Below are 20,502 nucleotides of genomic sequence, written 5' to 3'. Positions count from 1 at the left end.
TTTGGGAGTTTTTGGGGTCACTGAATACGATTACGCCATCAGAACTGACCTCCGGATCACCTGCTGCCCAAGGTCACGGCAAGAGATGTCATCTTCTGGAGTTTCGATGGTTTTCGGCATTAAATCGATGCAAATGGATTACTCGCGGGTTTAAGGGGTCCCTAAATACAAATATGCCATCAGAATTGACCTCCTCAGTACCTGGTGGGCCAGGGTCGTTACTAAGGCAGATCATCTTCTGGAGTTTCGAGGGATTTCGGCACTAAATTCAGGGTTGGCATAGAATTTCCCCATCTTATAAAACCCAGTGGGTTTTTTCGGGTTTTTTCAATTGATAAAACCCACTATTATTGGGTTTTTTGGGGTTTTTTCAAAAATAGCAAATTTTCAGTTGAATGAATGTCATATACATATATTTATTTCTGAATAAAAACAAAAACTAGCATAAGTACCATGAAGTAAGTACCATGTAGTAGTAGGTGAATACAAAACGAGAGAAACTGAAACTAAACTAATAAAACACTTATTTTAAACATGGTATATAGACAAATAAAAAAATAAACAAGTTTCTTGTTAAACAAAGCATCAGTGCTTTTATTCTTTCAATTTTGCTGCTAATTAAAATTTTACAATGTTTACATTCGGCTTTAAGCTTTCCTTCCGTTTCAATTTTGTTAACGTCTGCCCAACTGAAATCTAATTTTCTTCCACATCTACTGTTATTTGCCATAATTTCAGAATTATGTAATTTCACAACTCCAGAACTCCACGGCAAAACGCACTCATCAATGCATCGCACAGTTAAAATTGACAAAATTAACACGTTAATCGCCATGACACCCAACAGTTGGGTTTCAGATCTTATGGTTGTACACGCTCTCACACCCATACGGCAACCTTCACTACTAGTATGAACATTAAGGTCTGTCTTAACTGGGCCTGGGGGTAAGATATTTTTCGCATCATTTGGGCGATTAACGTGTTAAGAGGTTTGTGCTCTAAATAAATCCCCGAAGAAATATCGGTGATTCCCCATTATCCGGCTGTTGGCGTGGAGGCAGATGACGTAGTGCAGGTGCTGATGCACTGATGGCCAGTGATGCCAAATGTATTTATTTATGTCAAGTTGCTTTATTTTGTAAGCATATTTTGTTATTTTATTAATTTTGCAATAAAATTCATAATTTTTGTAAAACTTTTGATAGAGCAGAACCTATATATCAAATCTAAATAAAAAACTGAAAATCCCCAAAAAAACCCGAAAAAAACCCCTAAAAAACCCAAAAAAAATCCGTCGGGTTGGGCTTTTTTAAAAAAACCCGGGTTTTTTCCAACCCTGACTAAATTGATGCAACTGGACTATTCGGGGAGTTTTTGAGGTGGTTAAACACGAATATGCCATCAGAACAGACCTCTGGATAACCTGGTGCCCAAGGTCACTGCAAGAGACGTCATCTTCTGGGGTTTCGAGAGATTTCGGTATCAAATTGATGCAAACGGATTACTTGCGGGTTTTTGAGGTCGCTAAACACGAATATGCCATCAGAATTGGCCTCCGGGGTACCTCGTGCCCAGGGTCGCTAATAAGTCACGTCATCTTCTGGGGTTTCGAGGGTTTTCGGCATTTAATTGATGCAAATGGATTACTCACGGGTTTTTGGTGTCGCTAAACACGAATATGTCATCAGAATTGACCTTCTTAGTACTTGGTGCCCAGGGTCGCTACAAAGGCACGTCATCTTCTGGAGTTTCGAGGGATTTCGGCACTAAATTGGTGTAACTTGACTACTCGGGGGGTTTTTGAGGTGGTTAAACACGAAGATGCCATCATGACAGACCTTTGCACCGTAATCCATTTGCATCAATTTAATACCGAAAGCCCTAGAAACTCCAGAAGATGACGTCCCTTGCAGTGACCTTGGGCAGCAGGTGATCCGGTGGTCTATTCTGATGGAATATTCGTATTTACCGACTTAAAAAAACCCCGAGTAATCCACTTTTATCAATTTAATGCCGGAATTTCTCAAACTCCAGAACAGGACGCTCCTTGCTGTGAGCTTGGGTTCCAGGTGCACAGGGAGTCGGTTTCGATAGCATATTTGTGTTTAGTGACCTCAAAATCCCGTAAGTAATCCGTTTGCATCAATTTGATACCGAAAGCCCTCGAAACTCTAGAAGATGACGTGCCTTTGTAGCGACCCTGGGCACCAGGTACTACGAAGGTCAATTCTGATGACATATTCGTATTTAGCGACACCAAAAACCCATGAGTAATCCATTTGCATCAATTAAATGTCGAAAACCCTCGAAACCCCAGAAGATGACGTGACTTATTAGCGACCCTGGGCACCAGGTATCTCGGAGGCCAATTCTGATGGCATATTCGTGTTTAGCAACCTCAAAAACCCGGAAGTAATCCGTTTTGATACCGAAATCCCTCGTAACTCCAAAAGTTGAGTCTCTTGCAGTGACCTTGGGCACCAGATGATCAAGTCTCTTCTGATGGCATATTCGTATTTGTGTTTAACCACCTCAAAAACCCCCCGAATAGTCCAGTTGCATCAATTTAGTGCCGAATTCCCTCGAAACTCCAGAACATGATGTGCCTTAGTAACGACCCTGGGCACCACGTACTGCGGAGATTAATTCTGATGGCATATTCGTATTTAGGGACCCCTAAAACTCGAGCGTAATCCGTTTGCATTGATTTAATGCCGAAAACCATCGAAACTCCAGAAGATGACGTCTCTTGCCGTGACCTTGGGCACCAGGTGATGTGGAGGTCAGTTCTGATGGCGTAATCGTATTCAGTGACCCCAAAAACCCCCCTAATAATACATTTTGTTCCTTAGTATACTGATTTTCACTTTATTTTTATATTTATGCAATTTTGGTTGCATTTTATGCACTTTACAGTGCAGTTATGCATTTCCACCCATTTTTGAATAGTAGACTTTTTTCCTGACGTCATCCTGAACATAATGCAAAAAACTGCAAGTCTCTAGGTGCTGTATTTAAAAAATTATTTATTTTGTGCTAAATGCCCTGGTCTACATTCTCGAGTTTTAGCGAGACTAACGAACAGCAATTGATTTTTATATATAAGAATATTTAAATTCTTACAATAAATTATACAAGTAATTCTAATTCACATAATCCTATCTGACCTCTAAGCCAAGCCGCACACCAAAGAAACATGAAACGAAAAACATGAAACATGAAACGAAAAATATGTTTCATGAAAAGAAAACACTGCTAAACAAATCTCAAAGTCCGCCTACCAATGAAACGAGTGTGATTCATGCTCATGACACATTTTTATTTTCGGAGAGTTTCATAAATGGCCGGACATATATTTGTTTAATTAACGTAAATTACGTTTCATGGAAATAAACCACTGCTAAACAAATATATGTCCGGTCATTTATGAAACTCTCCGAAAACAAAAATGTGTCATGAGCATGAATCACACTCGTTTCATTGGTAGGCGGACTTTGAGATTTGTTTAGAAGTGTTTTCTTTTCATGAAACATGTTTTTCGTTTCATGTTTTTCGTTTCATGTTTCTTTGGTGTGCGGCTTGGCTAAGGATAGTATATATTCAATAGTTAATCCAGTATTAATGGAAATTCAGCGACAAATTTTCAGTGTGGAATGGAGATTGAAGTCTTAGATTTCCGTAAATTTTGCATTAATTGTTGGATAAATATCAACAGTTTTCCATAATTAGGTATTATAATCCACCAAACATCTTTACTTCTTAACTATCTTGACTATTTTTCATACAAAGACATAAAAATACCGATTAATCATATTACGATTCAAATTACAGTATCCTCGTGACGTAATCGCGCCCAAAGTCGGCGCACACAGTGGAGGCGGTTTCCGCTAGCGGGCAACGCTAGCGGGACCCGCTTTTAAACGTTTTCAAAAAGAATGCACGTCTTTAAATGTACACGAACATAGTCAAAGCAGGTCCGCGCGGGCCAAACGCCTCAACCCGCCTGACCGCTTTTGCTAGAATGAGAATTTAGTTTTTTCCGCGCGGTTTTAATGTTTACTGCAATGATAATTTAGTTTATTCGCTCTTTTATAATAAGAATTAATAGTTCTCCATGGATTAATTTTATAAATAATTGTACATTATAATAAACAAAAGTAATAAAGTCAATCTTATTGAAACCGTAATTTTGTGTGACTTAGGTATTTCTAAAACCATTCCAGTATTAACTATTAACTAAATCAGTACTTGAAAAATAAATTTACAACAAAACTACTTACCTCAATGTTATAACAAGCCTTTCTTCCGGAAGGATAGCCTGCTTATGTAAATTACACCAGTTTTTAATTAAACGATACTCCTTCTTCTTCTTAAAGTGCCTATCCGTTCCGGATGTTGGCGATCATCATGGCTATCTTGACTTTGTCTACCGCAGCGCGGAACAGTTCAGTGGTAGTGGTATTATACCACTTTTGTAAATTTTGAAGCCAGGAAATGCGTCTTCTTCCCGGTCCTCTTTTACCATTTACATACCTTCCCTTGGAGAATCAGTTGGAGAAGGCCGTAACGTTCTTGATTTCTCATTACATGTCCTAGATATTCTAATTTTTTTGTTTTGATGGTTATGAGAAATTCACACTCTTTCCCCATTCTACGCAGGAATTCCACGTTAGTAATTCGGTCAACACAGGATATACGTAAGATGATCCTATAACGCCTCATTTCGAAAGCTTCGAGCCGATTCATAGATGTAACAGTTAGTGTCCAAGCTTCCATTCCGTAGAGCAGAACTGTGAATATATAGCATTTCAACAGACGGTATTTTGTTTTTAATGATATGTCTCGACTGTTGAAAATGGGTCTCATTCTAAAGTATGCTGCTTTTGCTTTTATTATTCGCTGTTTAATTTCTGAGTAGTCCCATTCGCTATTTAAATTCGTACCCAGATATGTATATTCTCAACTCTTTCGATATTCTGTTGGTTGACTGTAAGTTGAGCGTTTAATATTGTTTTTAACGATAGTCCACTTTCTCCAAAATATATTTAAAAGTCTCTTGAGTCATTCTCATATACTGGAAGAATCGTTCATTATCTTTTAATTTTTGAAATAGATGATGATATTCTCCATAAATTAATCTTTCTCGATTAATAGGATGTACATAAACTCTCTTTCTTTTCAGTTTAGTCAAAACAGAATCTAAAGCAATTATATCATCATCGGAAGACGACATTTTGCTACAAGTAGTAGACGCAACTGCCAGATTTGAAGTCCAGTGTTGCCAGATGATCAAAACGAAAATATTGTACAATGATGCAGAAATTATCGTTTTTTAAATGATTTTATCGTACAACCAACTGCCCTTAATTTTTCGGTAGAAATCGTCAAATTTCGGTAGATTTTATTTTTTTTACTTCTTTTGCTCACATTGCAAAAAAAGTGATACTTCAGGAACGAGTATTCAAAAACTAACTTCATCATCATATGATGATCATTTAATCATCATTCATCATAAAAAATATTCAAAGTTCAAAATCGGTATATTACGTAACGTTAAAAAATGTATTTTCTCGACTTTTATAGCATTTTCTTGGAATTTTCTTAATTTTTTTTAATCCAAAGTAACTCGAATAGAACCGCCTAACAGACGCAATACTAGGTAAATATCAAGGATGCTTTAGTTTTTAGTCCAAGTAATGAAGCTTAAAATAGGACAAAACCTCGCAATTTTTACAGAATGGATAGATTTTCTTGAAAATTTGAGAATAAGTAGTGAATAATCCAAGGATCAAAATCTATATGATGCCAAAAGGCGCTTTTACCATAGGGGTGGTTGCCACCCCATGTCGGGGGTGAGAATTTTTTATTGTATTTTGACCGCAAAAGTTGGTAAAAACATTAATTCTAAGCAAAAAGTGTTCTATACATTTTTTGATAGAATTAATAGTTTTCTATTTATTCGCTATCGAAAGTGTTAGTTTTATATTAAAAAATTAATGTTTTTAATTAGTTTTCTACAAATAACTCAAAAAGTTTTCGATTTATCAAAACAACTTTGCTTAACAAAAATGTACCTTTTGAAAAAATCAACAAAACCATTTTTTTTTAATTTTCTTTAAGACCAATATTAATCGAGCTATACTTTATTATATGTTAGCTCTTCTTCGTCAAATGCTAAATATTGTAGTTTCAAAGTCAAAAGACGGGAAAACTAGGCATTTTTCGAGGATAACCTGTTTAAACTAATTTGAAGTATTTAAAAATATCTATCTCCAGAAATAAAAAAAGTCTTTAGCTCAAAAATTAGGTGGCTTATAATGAAAACAATGTCAGACCCTATATTTTTCAGCGAAAAAGTAATCGAAAGCAAACCCCTAATCACCACCCTGATTAAAATTAGTCATGGACCTTATTTCGTCTTCTTTACTTATGTATTATTAATAGGTTCTAGAAGTTTAACTGGTTTAGAGTGATTAGTTTTTTAAAAGATGGAGTCAAAAGCAAATATCGAATTTTTGAAGTTTGGTAAAAAATTCCCTTCTCTTCAGAATAGAAAGATTATCATCAGAGATACAAAAAAATATTTATATATGAAATTGTAGCTTATTTAATTCCCAAGAACTTGGTTTGCAAAAATTTTTTCTACAGTAAAAATTGAGTGAGCTATTGACAATTAAAACTTGTAATAACATGCAAAAATCAACTTTACCAACCCTTTCAAAGTCACCGCTTTTTGCGACTGAGGATTTTAAAAGGATTTAATATTAATAGTCTTATATATCTTGTACAAATCTACAAAACTATTTTTTTATAAACTTTCTAAGATAAAAATTAAAAAGGTCACGGATAAAAAATCAATATATTTTTTTCAAAAAAAAAAAAAGAAATCCAATTGGAAGCATAATAATGTAAGTTAGCTTTACTTTTAGTCATTGGCCTTATTCATTCTTCTTTATTTATGTATTGTTAATAGATTTTAGAAGTTTGACTGGCTTACAATGATTAGTTTTTAAAAAACTGGAGTTAAAAGCGAATAACGACTTTTTAGTTTGGTAAAAAATGCAATTTTCTTCAAAATAGAAAGATTAGCATCAGAAAAAATTTTTTCTACGGCAAAAATTGAGTGAATGGTAAATGAGTATATATCGAAAAACATTGAATTTTTCTATATAAAACTAACACTTTCGATAGCGAATAAATCGAAAAGTATTAATTTTATCAAAAAAATGTATAGAACATTTTTTGCTTAGAATGAATGTTTTTATCAACTTTTGCAGTCAAAATATAATAAAAAATTTTCACCCCTAAGATGGGGTGGCAACCGCCCCCATGGTAAAAGCGCCTTTCGGCATCATATAGATTTTGATCCTTGAACTATCCACTACTTATTCTCAAATTTTCAAGCAAATCGATCCATTCTGTAAAAATTGCGAGGTGAAATGCTTCGGTTCCTGGACTATTTGTTATAATGAATAAATTTATTTATAACAAAATAAAACTGCATATTTTTTCCTGTTGTAGACTTTTCAGAAAAATTTACCACAGGTGTACCTTTTAACAGTCACAATACAAAATATCCTCATTTGAAAGCTGTATAATTTTTTAAACAGTCTTTGTTCAAATTAAAAATGATTGTTAGGATAATAAATAACAGTTATAAGTTATTAACATTTTTTATAAATTAAAGTAAATATATGTATTTATAAAATAAGCAAAAAAAGATTTTATTTCGATCAATTGTTTATGCATTTCAAATTATTCAGAAATTATCGTACATTATATTCATATTGATCGTACATCGTACAATACCTTTAATTATCGTACAATACCTTTAATTATCGTACAAATACGATAATTATCGTACGTCTGGCAACTGCCAGATTTGAACGATCTCTCTCGCTTTTACCCGTCTTCACTGTGTTACCATACCCGCGCGCGAGAACCGCGCGGTTTGCCCGCTAGCGGAAACCGCTTTCACTATGTGTGCCGCCTTAATGTTCATTGGTTAGTCGATCCAGACAACCGTAGTAAAGTCTAAGAACCGTCGATAACAGTGGAGTAAACTTGCCAGGGCCTCGATTTTTGACCCTTCGCTTCGTTATCGAACGTATTCGCTTCGTATCTCTTTAGTATACATAGCGAATACGTTCGATAACGAAGCGAAGGGTCAAAAATTAAGGCCCTGAGGTTGTACAGATTACAAAAAAAGCTTTACGGCGCGGCGCGGGAAATTTGAATTACTCCTCTTGGTTTAAAAATGGACTTTAGTAGATGAAAGTTCTTAAAGTGGTGCATTTTTTGCTTTAAATTGTTAATACTTCCACCGAACCGACTGCAGGATACATAGAGGTTTTGGTTACTGAGGTCCATAAAACTCAAAAATTTGTCAGATAACTGACCGGGTCAAATTCTCCAACAGGATACTTTTTTACCTTATTTTTCCGGACTATGTTATGGTAAGAAGCTGCATTCATGCTCGTGGGAAGTACATACGTCATAACATGAAACTTTATTTAACAATTCAATGTATAAATAACTCAAAATATACTTTTGAATTAGTTATATACACAAACTGTGTTTACACAAAAACAGAATATCTGTTTTTTATTTACAAATAGCTTTAAAAAGATATAAAAATAAATTTTTGGTGAGTCTATTCAAATTTGTTGATAGTTAGAATACGCCGAAAATATAATAGGGAACTTGCACATTTTTTTATTACATAATAATGTTCAGTTTTGTTTAAAAATGAGATTTCCAAATTTCACGCTTCAAAAACTCATAATAACTTAGAAATGCCAATTTAAAATCTTCTGTGATTTAAAATAGTTCAGACGACCTGTGACGTCACTTGGTTTTACTATAATGTTCATGGAGGTATATATTAATATAGATTTAGCAGCATTTTCAATCCAGCTGGATTTTTGCAAGATTGGTATAAATCCAGCTGGATCCTGCAAAATTTGGAATCAAAATAAGAACACAATTTTAATGTTTTTTTCTGTATTCTAAATTTCTAAACAACAGAAACATGAATTATGTAGTTTTTTGGAAGTGAGACTTTAAAAACATATTTTATCTATCGTCTAACCCAGGGCTTCCCAAACTTATTCGTACTGTGACGCCCTTGAGACTTTCGATATTTTTTTGCGACGACCCTCAAGCCAATCTCCAATAAAATTTACCAATTTTAGTAAGTACTAGCCTAGTAACAGGTTATAGTTATAACAAAAAAAACTATTTGAACATTTATATTTTTATAAGAAATTAAGAACGAATTCAAAACATAGGAACAAGGCACAAACATAAAAAGGGATATTTTTTAATGTAACTGGCTGGTTAACGTGAAGGATGTGCTTGCTTTTTTGAGCACAGCTTATGAAACCGGGGCTCCAATTTGGAAATTGCCACTTTCATTTCTTTCTCTAAGATTATGTTTGACTTGTACTTGTTTTTAATAATTACTGTCACTGCAGAAAATTCCGTTTCGCACAAGTACGAAGTCGCAAATGGTAATAAAACCTTTAATGTTGCAGTGCTGATGGCATGATATTCATGAGAAACTGAGTTCCAAAATTCAAACAGTGTGTCCTTGTCGTATTGAAGCTTTAGGCTGGAATCACAGGACAATTCTATCAGTTGTTCTTCTGACTCAGTCATATTACTCCAGATCTTCAGGAAAATATTTCTCAAAGTGTTCGCTCAATGATAACCAGTGTTGTGTAAACATATTTTTTAAAGAGGGATCGAGGATTTCTCTCGATTTTTCTTGTAAATACCTTGTAAAGCAGGGAAACAGTCAATTTCTTGATATTTTAATTTTCTCTTCCATAAGAGCAACTTATTCTGAAACCCAGTAATTTTATCTGCCCATTGTAGGATATGAGTAATTGTAATACATATATTTTCTGTATTAAAAGTCCGCTCTGACACGCGACTCCCCTGGGACAACTCGGCGACGCCCCAGGGCGTCGCGACGCACAGTTTGGGAAGCCCTGGGCTAACCTACTTTGCACAGAACTGCACATATAGCCGGTTGCGGAGAAAGCCCTTTCGGCCTCTATGTTGGTCGGTTTTAAGGTCATCAAATAGTCATAGACCGTGGACAAATGATCGCCTTTCACTCTTCCTGTCTCATAAAGGCCATTTCCTTTTTCAAAATCTTTTAAAGCACCAGTTTTTTTTGCTTATAAAAGTTTTCTCTTTCTCGTTTCAATTCAATCTCAAGTTCTTGTTCCAAATTAAAATTCACGGGCTCCGGATTAGTTGGCCCATCTTCCATTATGTCCTCTTGCACTGATTCCACGAACACTTGTTTGTTTATACGACTCAACAAATTTTGTAAGTACACTAAGGGCCGGTTGTTCGAACGCTAATCAACAATGATCATTATCAAATATTTAATTACTGTCACCAACTGTCAATGTCACTTTGTTTGGGTTGCTGAAAATATAATGGATTACAATTATGAAATTACTTAATCAATTATGTTAATAATTGTTATGTTAATTGATTAAACTAATCTCATAATTATAATCAATTATATTTTCAGCAACCCAATAAAAGTTGACATTGACAGTTTTGATGACAGTAATTAAATATTTGATAGTGATCATTGTTGATTAGCGTTCGAACAACCGGCCCTAATGCACCTGTAATTTCAGAGAGGCGCCGCGCCGTTCCGCGATTCTGTTGCGTAATGGTTCCGATTGATCGGCACTAAGGCTAGAGTCCTGGATATTTATTTTGTCTAAGACAAATTTCATGGTTGTGTCGGCCGTTATCAACGTGGACTCTCTTCTGCAAAGAGCTTCTACAGCCAGGTTCACCGGTAAAAGAGTGGCGATCAACTCATTGATTATTGACTACTCGCCAGCAGAGAATATTATCACAGAATCAATGTCTATCAACGCTTTATCGATGCAAACTTTTAGGCTGTAGAAACTTTCCAGCATACTGAACTACTGCTAGCCCGATAGAATGGCAAGTTGCCGACTCACGGCTTTGAATAAAGAGACTACTGAAGACATGAAGTAACTTATTTCGAATTTGACACGTTTGCAAATCCGCGCTGCTGGATCCAGCACGGTTTGCTGGATGCAGCATGTAAAAAAAAGCGCTGGATCCAGCAATTGCAATCTCTACATGAGTGAGCCTACCCTCCGCGCTTCCTGACGACAAGATCTCTTGTACTGGTTTGCGGTGTCTCTTAGCACATTGTATCGGGAAACTAAGATGACATTAAGTGCGAGTATATGCACGGAAGGGAAGGACTACTGTAGCAGCTTTACTATGCGTAAGAGCGAAACAGCACTGAGCCAAATAAAAAAGATCGTGTCGTCACTTCGCTCTGAATGGCACTCTGTCTATGATAATATTACATAAGTCTATGATAGGGATATGTTTATGGTTATATTCAGGTATGTTCTTCTTCTCCTTCTTTAGTTTATTGGCGTCCACCTACTTGGGTATTTGGCCAGCTCATCGTCGCGGAATAATGGAAAAATATTTATATTCTAATGACATTTATCGTATGTCATTGTAATAATATATACCAGTTTGTTGAGATTGGCGTTTGATACAATTTTTGAAGGAAAGGAAAGAAGGTTTACTTTGGAAAATAAAACCATTTTGTAAAAGTACAAGTTTTCTATGAATAGTTCAAAACGATCAAAAACCCTTGTGACGTCACATAACTGTATGTTCTACTGACGTTTAAAATGTCTAATTTAAAATTATATACAATTTTGTTTACTTTGTTGGTGCAGAATGTAAATATTAACCATATGACATCACGACGCGTTTTGGGCTAGCTGCTTTAATTTGAATTTAGAATCATCTTTAGGGACCAAACGGAACACAAAAACAACTTTTTTTATCTTTGATACATGTTTTAAATTATGTTCTGTTGTGATTTATAACATTTTTTTTTCGAATTTAAAGTTTTATGCAAGTTTCCTATAATTGGATATTATCAAAAAGGATTCAGACCAAATAGAACAGACATTTAATATATTCATACTAAAAACGACACAAGAAAAAGCTTATGAATACGATATGTAATGGATTTTAAACAAGCTTTTGATAGTGTGAAAAGAGACAAAATGTTGGAAGATGCTCTCGCAACCAAGCTACCGTTGAGTCCGGGAATCTTTACCCGTGCGTCATAATTTAAAGCATATGAAATAAGTTGATAAGTCCGAAACTGAAATTTACTAAACGCAACAGCAAGTGACAGTAAGTGACTTGCTGTTGCGTTTAGTAAATTTCAATTTCCGACTTATCATCGTCTTATTTCGTATGCTTTAAATGATGACGTACGGGTAAAGATTCTAGGACTCAACTGTATTTAACCTAGTTCTTGAGTCAGTCATCAGAAAAATCAATGTAACCGGCCGCGGCCATATAAACATAGTCCAGAGAAATAAGGTTTTTGTCGGGACACTTGAGCAGCCAGGTTGCAAATGGATTTTTTGGGTACTATATACCTAATACAGTGAAACTTGGATAATTCGAATCTCAGGGGACCGTTAAAAAAATTCGCATTATCCAAAAATTCAAATTAAAAAATAAATCTACCAAAACAAGGATTACCTACAACAATATCTGCAAATAATGACAAATATCAGTAGTCGATCAGCAAAAAACAGTAGTTGATCATTTTTATCGCTGGAGATGTTTTTGTTCCTATTCTTGCCAGAGTTTTGTCAACCAAAAAAAAAAATGGGCCAAAAAAATTCGGCCAAAAATACCAATTAAAACATTTGTAAGCTATAAAAAAGACCGACTTTATTTTTTTTTCCAAAGAGATCCGAAATTTTTAGCTGCTTTTTAGAATTTAGCTTCTCAGTAATGACATAAGATTCTAAGATATTCAGAAAAGATAGTAGAAAAATTCGAATTATCCAAAATATAATTCGAATTATTCACGACTTTTTACCATTACTTATATGCGAAATGCTAGGGACCAGAATAAAGATTCGAATTAAAGAAGATTTCGAATTATGGAAGTTCGAATTAAGCAGGTTCCACTGTACATTAAAAATACAAAAATGTCCGTCACAGTTCGAACGAGAAACTTAGTTATTAACAAATAAGGGTCAAAAATGGCAGTTTTTTCGTTTAAATCGCTACAGGTATAAATAGGGTAATTAAATATCTTATTTATAATATTCTTCTTTTTGTAGATGAGCTAAGGTTTAAAATGGCACTTTTTGAATTTTGGTCCGATTCTTTTTTGTTTCGGAAAGTGCAAAGTAAGACTAAAATTTCAAAAATAAAAAATGTGCTATAACTTTTGCGAAAATCCACGAGGAAAATAAACTTCCTGTAGCTGGCTGTATACCATAAATCACAAAAATACCAAGTTTCTTGTAAAAGGTATATATTAAAATACCCTAAATAAGGGTCAAAATACAAAACGTTTTCGGATTAAGAAATCCATCATCAGTGTTTAAAAGCCAAAATTTGCATGCCTGAGCCACCAAAATGTATAGGGTAAAAACCCTTTAAATGTAAATAATAAAGATGTTTTACATATTTATATAAAATTCATCGGATGTAATAGATAAACCTGGATGTTACCCAGGGTAACACAGGACTCTCCCCACGTGGTTGGAACTTTTTTTGGTGAAAATCTCACATATTGGATTTCAATGGCCAACTTTGCGAAAATGGCCTTAAGACTTTCATATTGCACGAAAAGTTGAGTCAAACATTCCATATAATGCACAAAAATTTTTAAGACGATTCGTCAATTAGTTTAAATTTTATTCAATTTGTTTATCGCAAAGAGCTTTTTTCGCAATGTTATTGTTCAGAAAATAATAATGACATAGCAATTCCGTGGAAACCACATGCAAGAATAATAGTTATATTTTTAAAGTACATACTGAAAAAATCATTAAAAAGTCGTTTTTATCCCTCCGAAAAAAGTTTGGTAAAATAGAGTCATTTTTGGCTTCTAAACAATTTGAATAACTTTGTTAATATTGACTATTAGTCGAGGAAATGAAGCATTTTGGCTCGCAATTTTTTCGTCCAGCATAGATTTACTTGAAATTTTCACAGAAGGTAGGGACTAGTCCAAGGATCATTTTCTATATCATGCCGCTGTACGCTAAAAGCTTGGGGGTGTTTGCCACCCCATCTCGGGGGCGGGAATTTTTTATTACATTTTAACCATGTAAATCAATGTAAAAAGTAATTTTAAGAAAGAAATGTTTTTTACATTTTCTTCGTATAATTAATATTTTTGGAGTTATTCGCGCTTGAAAGTAACAGTTTTTCGACGAAAAAATCGACTTTTTAGAGGGTTTTTTAAGAATACCTCGAAAAATATGCATTTAACCAAAAAAACTCTAGATACCAAAATTGTGTCTTTTAGTAACACAAACCAAATTATTTTTCTGTAATATCTTTAAGACTAACACAAACGGAGATACGACATATTAAAAAGTTAGCTTTTTCCGTCAAATGCATAATTTGAAATATTCAAAGCCAAATACCGGAAAAACTTTGCATTTTTTGAGGAAAACTTAAATAACATTTTTTCAAGTATACAGTTACACTTTTCAAAAAATAATAAAAGTTTCTAGCCTGAAAATTAAGCGACTTATGATAAAAAAAAACCGGTACTTGCTTTTTTCTGTGAAAAAGTCAGTGAAAACAACCCCCTAACTCTCTCCTAATTAAAACTTGGTCTTCATCTTTCTGTAATTCCTTTTATATTTGTATTATCAATACACCCAAGAAGTTTAACCTATTTAAAAGGCCTAATTTTAGAAAAATTGGAGTTTAAAATAAATTAATTTTTTGCAATTGCACATTGTTCACCGTTTACTTCAAAATATCTCCGAAAATACTGGAGATACCAAAAAAAACGATAGACCACTAAATTGTATCTTTTTTAAAAGCTAAAATTGCTTTGTGCATAGATTTTCACTACAGTGAACAGCGAGAGATAGCTGTTTAAATCCTCTTTTTACGACCAAACACCCCCTTATTCGAGCCATTTAAACCCACCCTAATTAAAAACTAAAGGATCTTACGGAATTTAGTTTACACAGTCTTATAACTCTTCAAACATACTACAAAGTCATTTTTGAAAAAACTTTATATCGACAAAAATAAAGGAGATATGTTTATAAAACAAATTTTTTTTTTCGAAAAATTCGAATAGTCCGCTTATGGATCATTTTCAATGTTATATTTTTTCAATTGATAATACCACAGAACCGGTTTGTATACTGGAAGATGACTAAAAAACTATTTGTATTTGTACATATTTGTAAATTCGTATTTTTGTGTAAATAAATGTTTTTGTAATTCTTTAATTCTACTTTTTTTCTGTATAGATCTATTAAAATATCTACTTATAAAAACTGTAATGTTATTAAGGGTGATTTTTAAGGGTTGAAATATTATGATATTATATCCTAAAGTATAAAACAATCATTATTTAACCAATCAAAACCAAATTTTACCCATATTAAAGTTTACAATGTTTTTATATAATTTTTGACAATAAGGGATAGTTTACACCACTAAAAATAATCAACGCCCTTAAGCATGATATAGAATATAAAGTACAGGGTGAGATGATCATAATCCCAAATTTTGTGTAAATCGATGCAAGCCGAAATTATTCTTTTAGAATAAGTAAATTTTTTATATATAGCTCCGACAAGGGTGGTTTTAAGGGTTGAAATATTATGATAGTATATCTTAAAGCATAAAACAATCAATTTGTAACTAATAAGAACCAAATGTTGACAATATTAAAGTTTAAAATGTTATTTTATAATTTGTTACAATTAGGGGTAGTTTTCACCAAAACCAAAAGCGTACAACGGCTCGATATAGAAAATGAACTAGAGGGTATAATGAGCCTAGTCCCAAATTTTTGTACAAATCGATGATGGACGAAAAAATTGCGAGGTTTTGCCATTTTTTCAGCTTCATTTCCTCGACTATATAGAGTAAATCTACTTTAGGATTTCAAAATCTGGTATTTTTATACGAATTTTCAGAAAAAATACTTTTTGCCTAGGTTAATTAGGTTCAAAGTTAGCCACTTTTATTATTTAATTCGCAGTTACTTCTATATACATCAAATTCTCCTGTAACAGTGTTAGTTACCATACTACTCCGAAACGGCTTGGCCGATTTTAATAAAATTGTACACGTTTATTCTGTAGGCCGTTGAAGAGGTTTTAATCTATTTTTTATACCCATAAGTTATACGGGGGGTTGCCCCCTGACATTTTTATTTTTTTTTGACAAAATTATCTACCTTAATTTTATATGATGTAGAATTAAAAAATACATACAACCCTTAATTTTCACTCTTCTATCACCAACCCCTATTTGTTAATATGACTATATATTTACATCTATAAAATTCTCCTGTCACAGTGTTAGTTTCCATACTCCTCCGAGACCGCTAGACCGATTTTTATGAAATTGTATATGTATATTCGGTAGGTCTTAGAATCGGTCGTAATCTATTTTTCATATCCCTGAGTGATATGGAGAGTTCCCCCTAACATTTTGTAATGTTAGGTGGGGTTGTGTGTACATAACGTACTCTATAAGACTACGAGTACATACAAATTAAAAAAATTATGATCAAAATCCATCAACAAGTTCCAGCGATATTAATCGCAGCATGTTTGCAGAATCAGTTTAATTTTTTGAGTGTACGTATTTTAGTAATTCCCCTCCACCGACCACGAATTAATTCCGTTCGGACGCCATTTTTAAAGCTTTATTAACCACTCTGTTGAGGTTCAAAATTTACTCAAACTTTTACACATAACCTATATAGGTATCTTCAACTTCAAAATGGCTCTAGTTAGGTTGCTTAATTGTCATAAACAAAGTAGCCGTCAATTAAATAAAAAAAGTGGCTAACTTTGACCGTAATTAACCTAGGCGAAAGGTTTTTCTTTGAAAATTCGTATAAAAATACCAGTTTTTCAGATTATATTGTAGTTGTAGCCTACAGTCAATATTAACAAAGTTATTCAAATTGTTTTATAAGCCAAAAATGACTCTATTTTAGTAAAATGTTTTCTGAGTGATAAAAATTACTTTTTAATGATATTTTTTAAATGCCTTGAAAATATGACTATTTTTCTTTCATGTTGTTTTCACAGAATTGCTGTATCATTATTATTTTCTGAACAATAACATTGCGAAAAAAAGCTCTTTGGGATAAACAAATTGAATAAAATTTAAACTAATTGACGCATCGTCTTAAAATTTTTTGAGCATTATATGGACTATTTGACTCAACTTTTCATGCAATATGAAAGTCCTATATTCATTTTCGCAAAAGTTATAGCAAATTTTTTATTTTCGAAATTTTAGTTTTATTTTGCAATATCCGAACCAACAAATAATCGGACTAAAATTCAAAAAACGCTATTTTAAACATTGGCTCATCTACTACAAGAAAAATATTATAAATAAGATATTTAATTACCCTATTTTAACCTGTAGCGATTTAAACGAAAAAACTCTCATTTTTGACCCTTATTTGTTAATAACTAAATTTCTCGTCCAAACTGTGACGGGTATTTTTGTATTCATAATGTATTAGGTATATAGTACCCAAAAAACCGATTTGCAACCTGGCTGCTCAAGTGTCCCGAACATGGTATATTTTTGCCTTATTTCCCTGGTGTAACACCAAAACAGTACAAATTACTGCATATGTAGGCGATGCAGCTATCATTAGTAGGAACAAGCCACGACTAATGAAAGCATTCAAAGAAATTGAAGCACGAAACAGTGGGCTTAAAATAAACGAAGCAAAAATGAAGTAGACGAGCGTCAAAAGAACACCTAACAACGAAAATATTATCACTATCACAATACTGCCGTGCTTTGCTTAAAAGTGGTAAAGCTTAAAAGAACAAAAAAACATGTAGGTAACGTTAGTATACTAAAGAAATAAATTTGAAAATAAAATTGAATAATTATTTTGCAAATAACCACAACGGATATTTTTTAATCCTCTACGTTGCTTAGCATATCAGTGGCTTTGTTGTTAACTTGCAAATGTTCCCAAAATGTAAGCCTATTTGCTGGCGTTAAGGAAGATAAGGTTTTAATAATATTGGTCTTTCTTTCTTCAGTGATACCTCTTATTGGTTTATTCTTTTTTGTAAAAAAGCATTCCATTTTTCAAGTTCTCATTTTTCAAAAAAAATTAGCTCAAATTCTTCTTGAGTTTTTTTCCTCTTAATGCTCGAATTTGCGGGGTTGTTGTTTCTTTAATTTATAAATTGAAGAATGATCATCCCACTCATAAAAATTTTCAGGTGTAATAACTTTTTGCTGGAATTAGCTTTTTGGACAACATCAACAAAATCTTTAAAATCATATATCTTTGGATTTTTTTTCATAAAAGCTTCTACTTCTCTGGTGAGTTAACAAGAAAGTAAATAACCTCCAATTTTTATTTTGTGACAAACAGTTGTCTACCCATAACACAACATGTTCATAATCTCTCATTTCTAAAAAGAAATTGTAATACATGGTCACCAAGTCTCCTTCTTGCCTTCCTGCGAGGCCTTCATGCCAAAGTAGGGCAATTGGTATAACTTTTTTTCTGTTTTGTGCCAATCGTGCCAAAACTCTGATTGAATACTATGATTCTTGGACAAAATATCTCTTTTTTAAACATATCAAATCTGGGGAGCATGATAACTTTTTGAAGATCTCCCGAAAAATAGGTACACAGTTTTGTCATTTAAGGGCAGCCAAAGTCCAAAAATTGAATTTTTTTAAAGTTTTTTGGGTTATGATTGAAAATTATTTTCTGAAATCTTCCATTTCCAACGATATATTTCCCCAGAACTACACTTACCTAAACTGTGCCCACTTCTAGGTAAAAACAAAATTATAATAAGCAAATTTACTAGGTAGAATGAAACACTAACACATTTGTTGCTTTGATTTAAATCAAATGAAAACAAACATTGCATTTTTAGGCGCGCATTCATAAGCCGGTGAATAACTTGTCTTAAACGCGGTATGTACAACATTTTGAGAACATACCACTTACTAGCTAAGGAATAATAGATACCACGTTTAAGACTATTACTGCGCTGTTTTGTTGTACATACCACAATTTTTTTAACAATATATTTTTATTTTTATAAGCTTTTACAACTTTTAAGTTAAGAAAAATGATGTAGAATGTAAAGGTTTATATGTATAACATCATAACTCCATTTGGCACAAAACTGGAGATACCACTTTTAAGCTAAGCACGGCAGAATAAACTATACTATGAACGTGTGGATGCCTTCACATATCTGGGCACAGAAATCAATCGGAAGAATTCGTAAGTAGCGAAATTAATGCACGTATTTCCATCGAGAATCGTACATACTATGCTAATTAAAAATTGATGACATCGAAATTATTAGACAAAGGAACCAAAATGACTATCTACAGAACATTGATCAGACCCGTAGTAAGCTATGGTTGTGAAACCTGGGTAATGACAATGACGAAAAAAGATGAAGCCCAATTCAGGACATTCGAGAGAAAAATGCTGAGAAAAGTATATGGCCCGCTACAAGAGAAAGGCGGCACATGTAGAATCACGAGAAACGACGAGGTTAATGAATTGAATGAAGGTTATGATATTGTAAGATTTGTGAAAAGTCAAAGACTGTCATGGCTGGGATATGTCCCAGAGACAAGGCGATGCAAAAACAACACAGAAAATATTACAATGGAAGCCGATAAGGAATTCGAAAAAAAAGGAAGACCCAGAACCAGATGGTTGAATGACGTGGAAGACGATCTGAAAACCATGAACATAAGACAATGGAGAAGAAGGACACAAGAGATATCTGAATGGGGAAGGACATAGCCAGGCAAGCAAAGACCCATCCAGGATTATGATGCCAAAAGAAGAAGATTCAAATTTGTTGAGAATACAAAGTTTAATTCAGTTTCTGAATCTAAGTATGTACATAGCTACCCAAAATCTTTTTAAAGTAATAATTTGTCAAATACGCATTAAAAAGATATCATTGAATGTATATAGACACTTACCTAACACACAGCAGTCTGCCCCTCTGTAAAAGGCTACACCTAAGGACTGAAACCTTTCCTGACCTGCAGTATCCCATATTTGCATTGTAACAGTTCGATCGTCCACTGTGAGTTCTTTTGTAAGGAAATCAGCACCTATGGTCGCTTTGTATTGGTTGGAGAATTTCCTATTTACGTACTGGTTCATCAAGGAAGTCTTTCCCACACTGGAATCACCCAGGATGATGACCTTCAACAAAGTCTTCTTCCGACTAGCCATTACTATCTGTTTAGAAAAGAATATTTTTTTATCAATCTAATGGAAAATTTTAATAAACTATAAAATAATTTGAGACATTTTATTTACAAACAATAGTTCAGTTGTTATTATGAGTAATTCTCTTTGTCTGCTACTAGTAGATATTTATATTTATTAACAAACTA

At 33.5% G+C, this 20,502-nt stretch overlaps 1 protein-coding gene across 1 annotated transcript in view; it reads right to left on the bottom strand.

Moving 5' to 3' along the window:
• The window catches only part of LOC114347796 (ras-related protein Rab-7a), an 87,788-nt gene that overhangs the window by 48,401 nt on the left and 18,885 nt on the right, over positions 1 to 20,502 (bottom strand). The window contains exon 2 of the mRNA XM_050645798.1: positions 20,080 to 20,344. Coding sequence (XP_050501755.1) covers positions 20,080 to 20,338 — 259 coding nt within the window. The 5' untranslated portion in view covers positions 20,339 to 20,344. The remainder of the gene's footprint in view (positions 1 to 20,079; positions 20,345 to 20,502) is intronic.

This window comes from Diabrotica virgifera, chromosome 3 (assembly GCF_917563875.1).
Source record: "Diabrotica virgifera virgifera chromosome 3, PGI_DIABVI_V3a".
NCBI lineage: Eukaryota > Metazoa > Arthropoda > Insecta > Coleoptera > Chrysomelidae > Diabrotica > Diabrotica virgifera.
The sequence above is the reverse complement of the archived record's forward strand: the minus strand, read 5'-3'. Positions and strand labels throughout refer to the sequence as shown.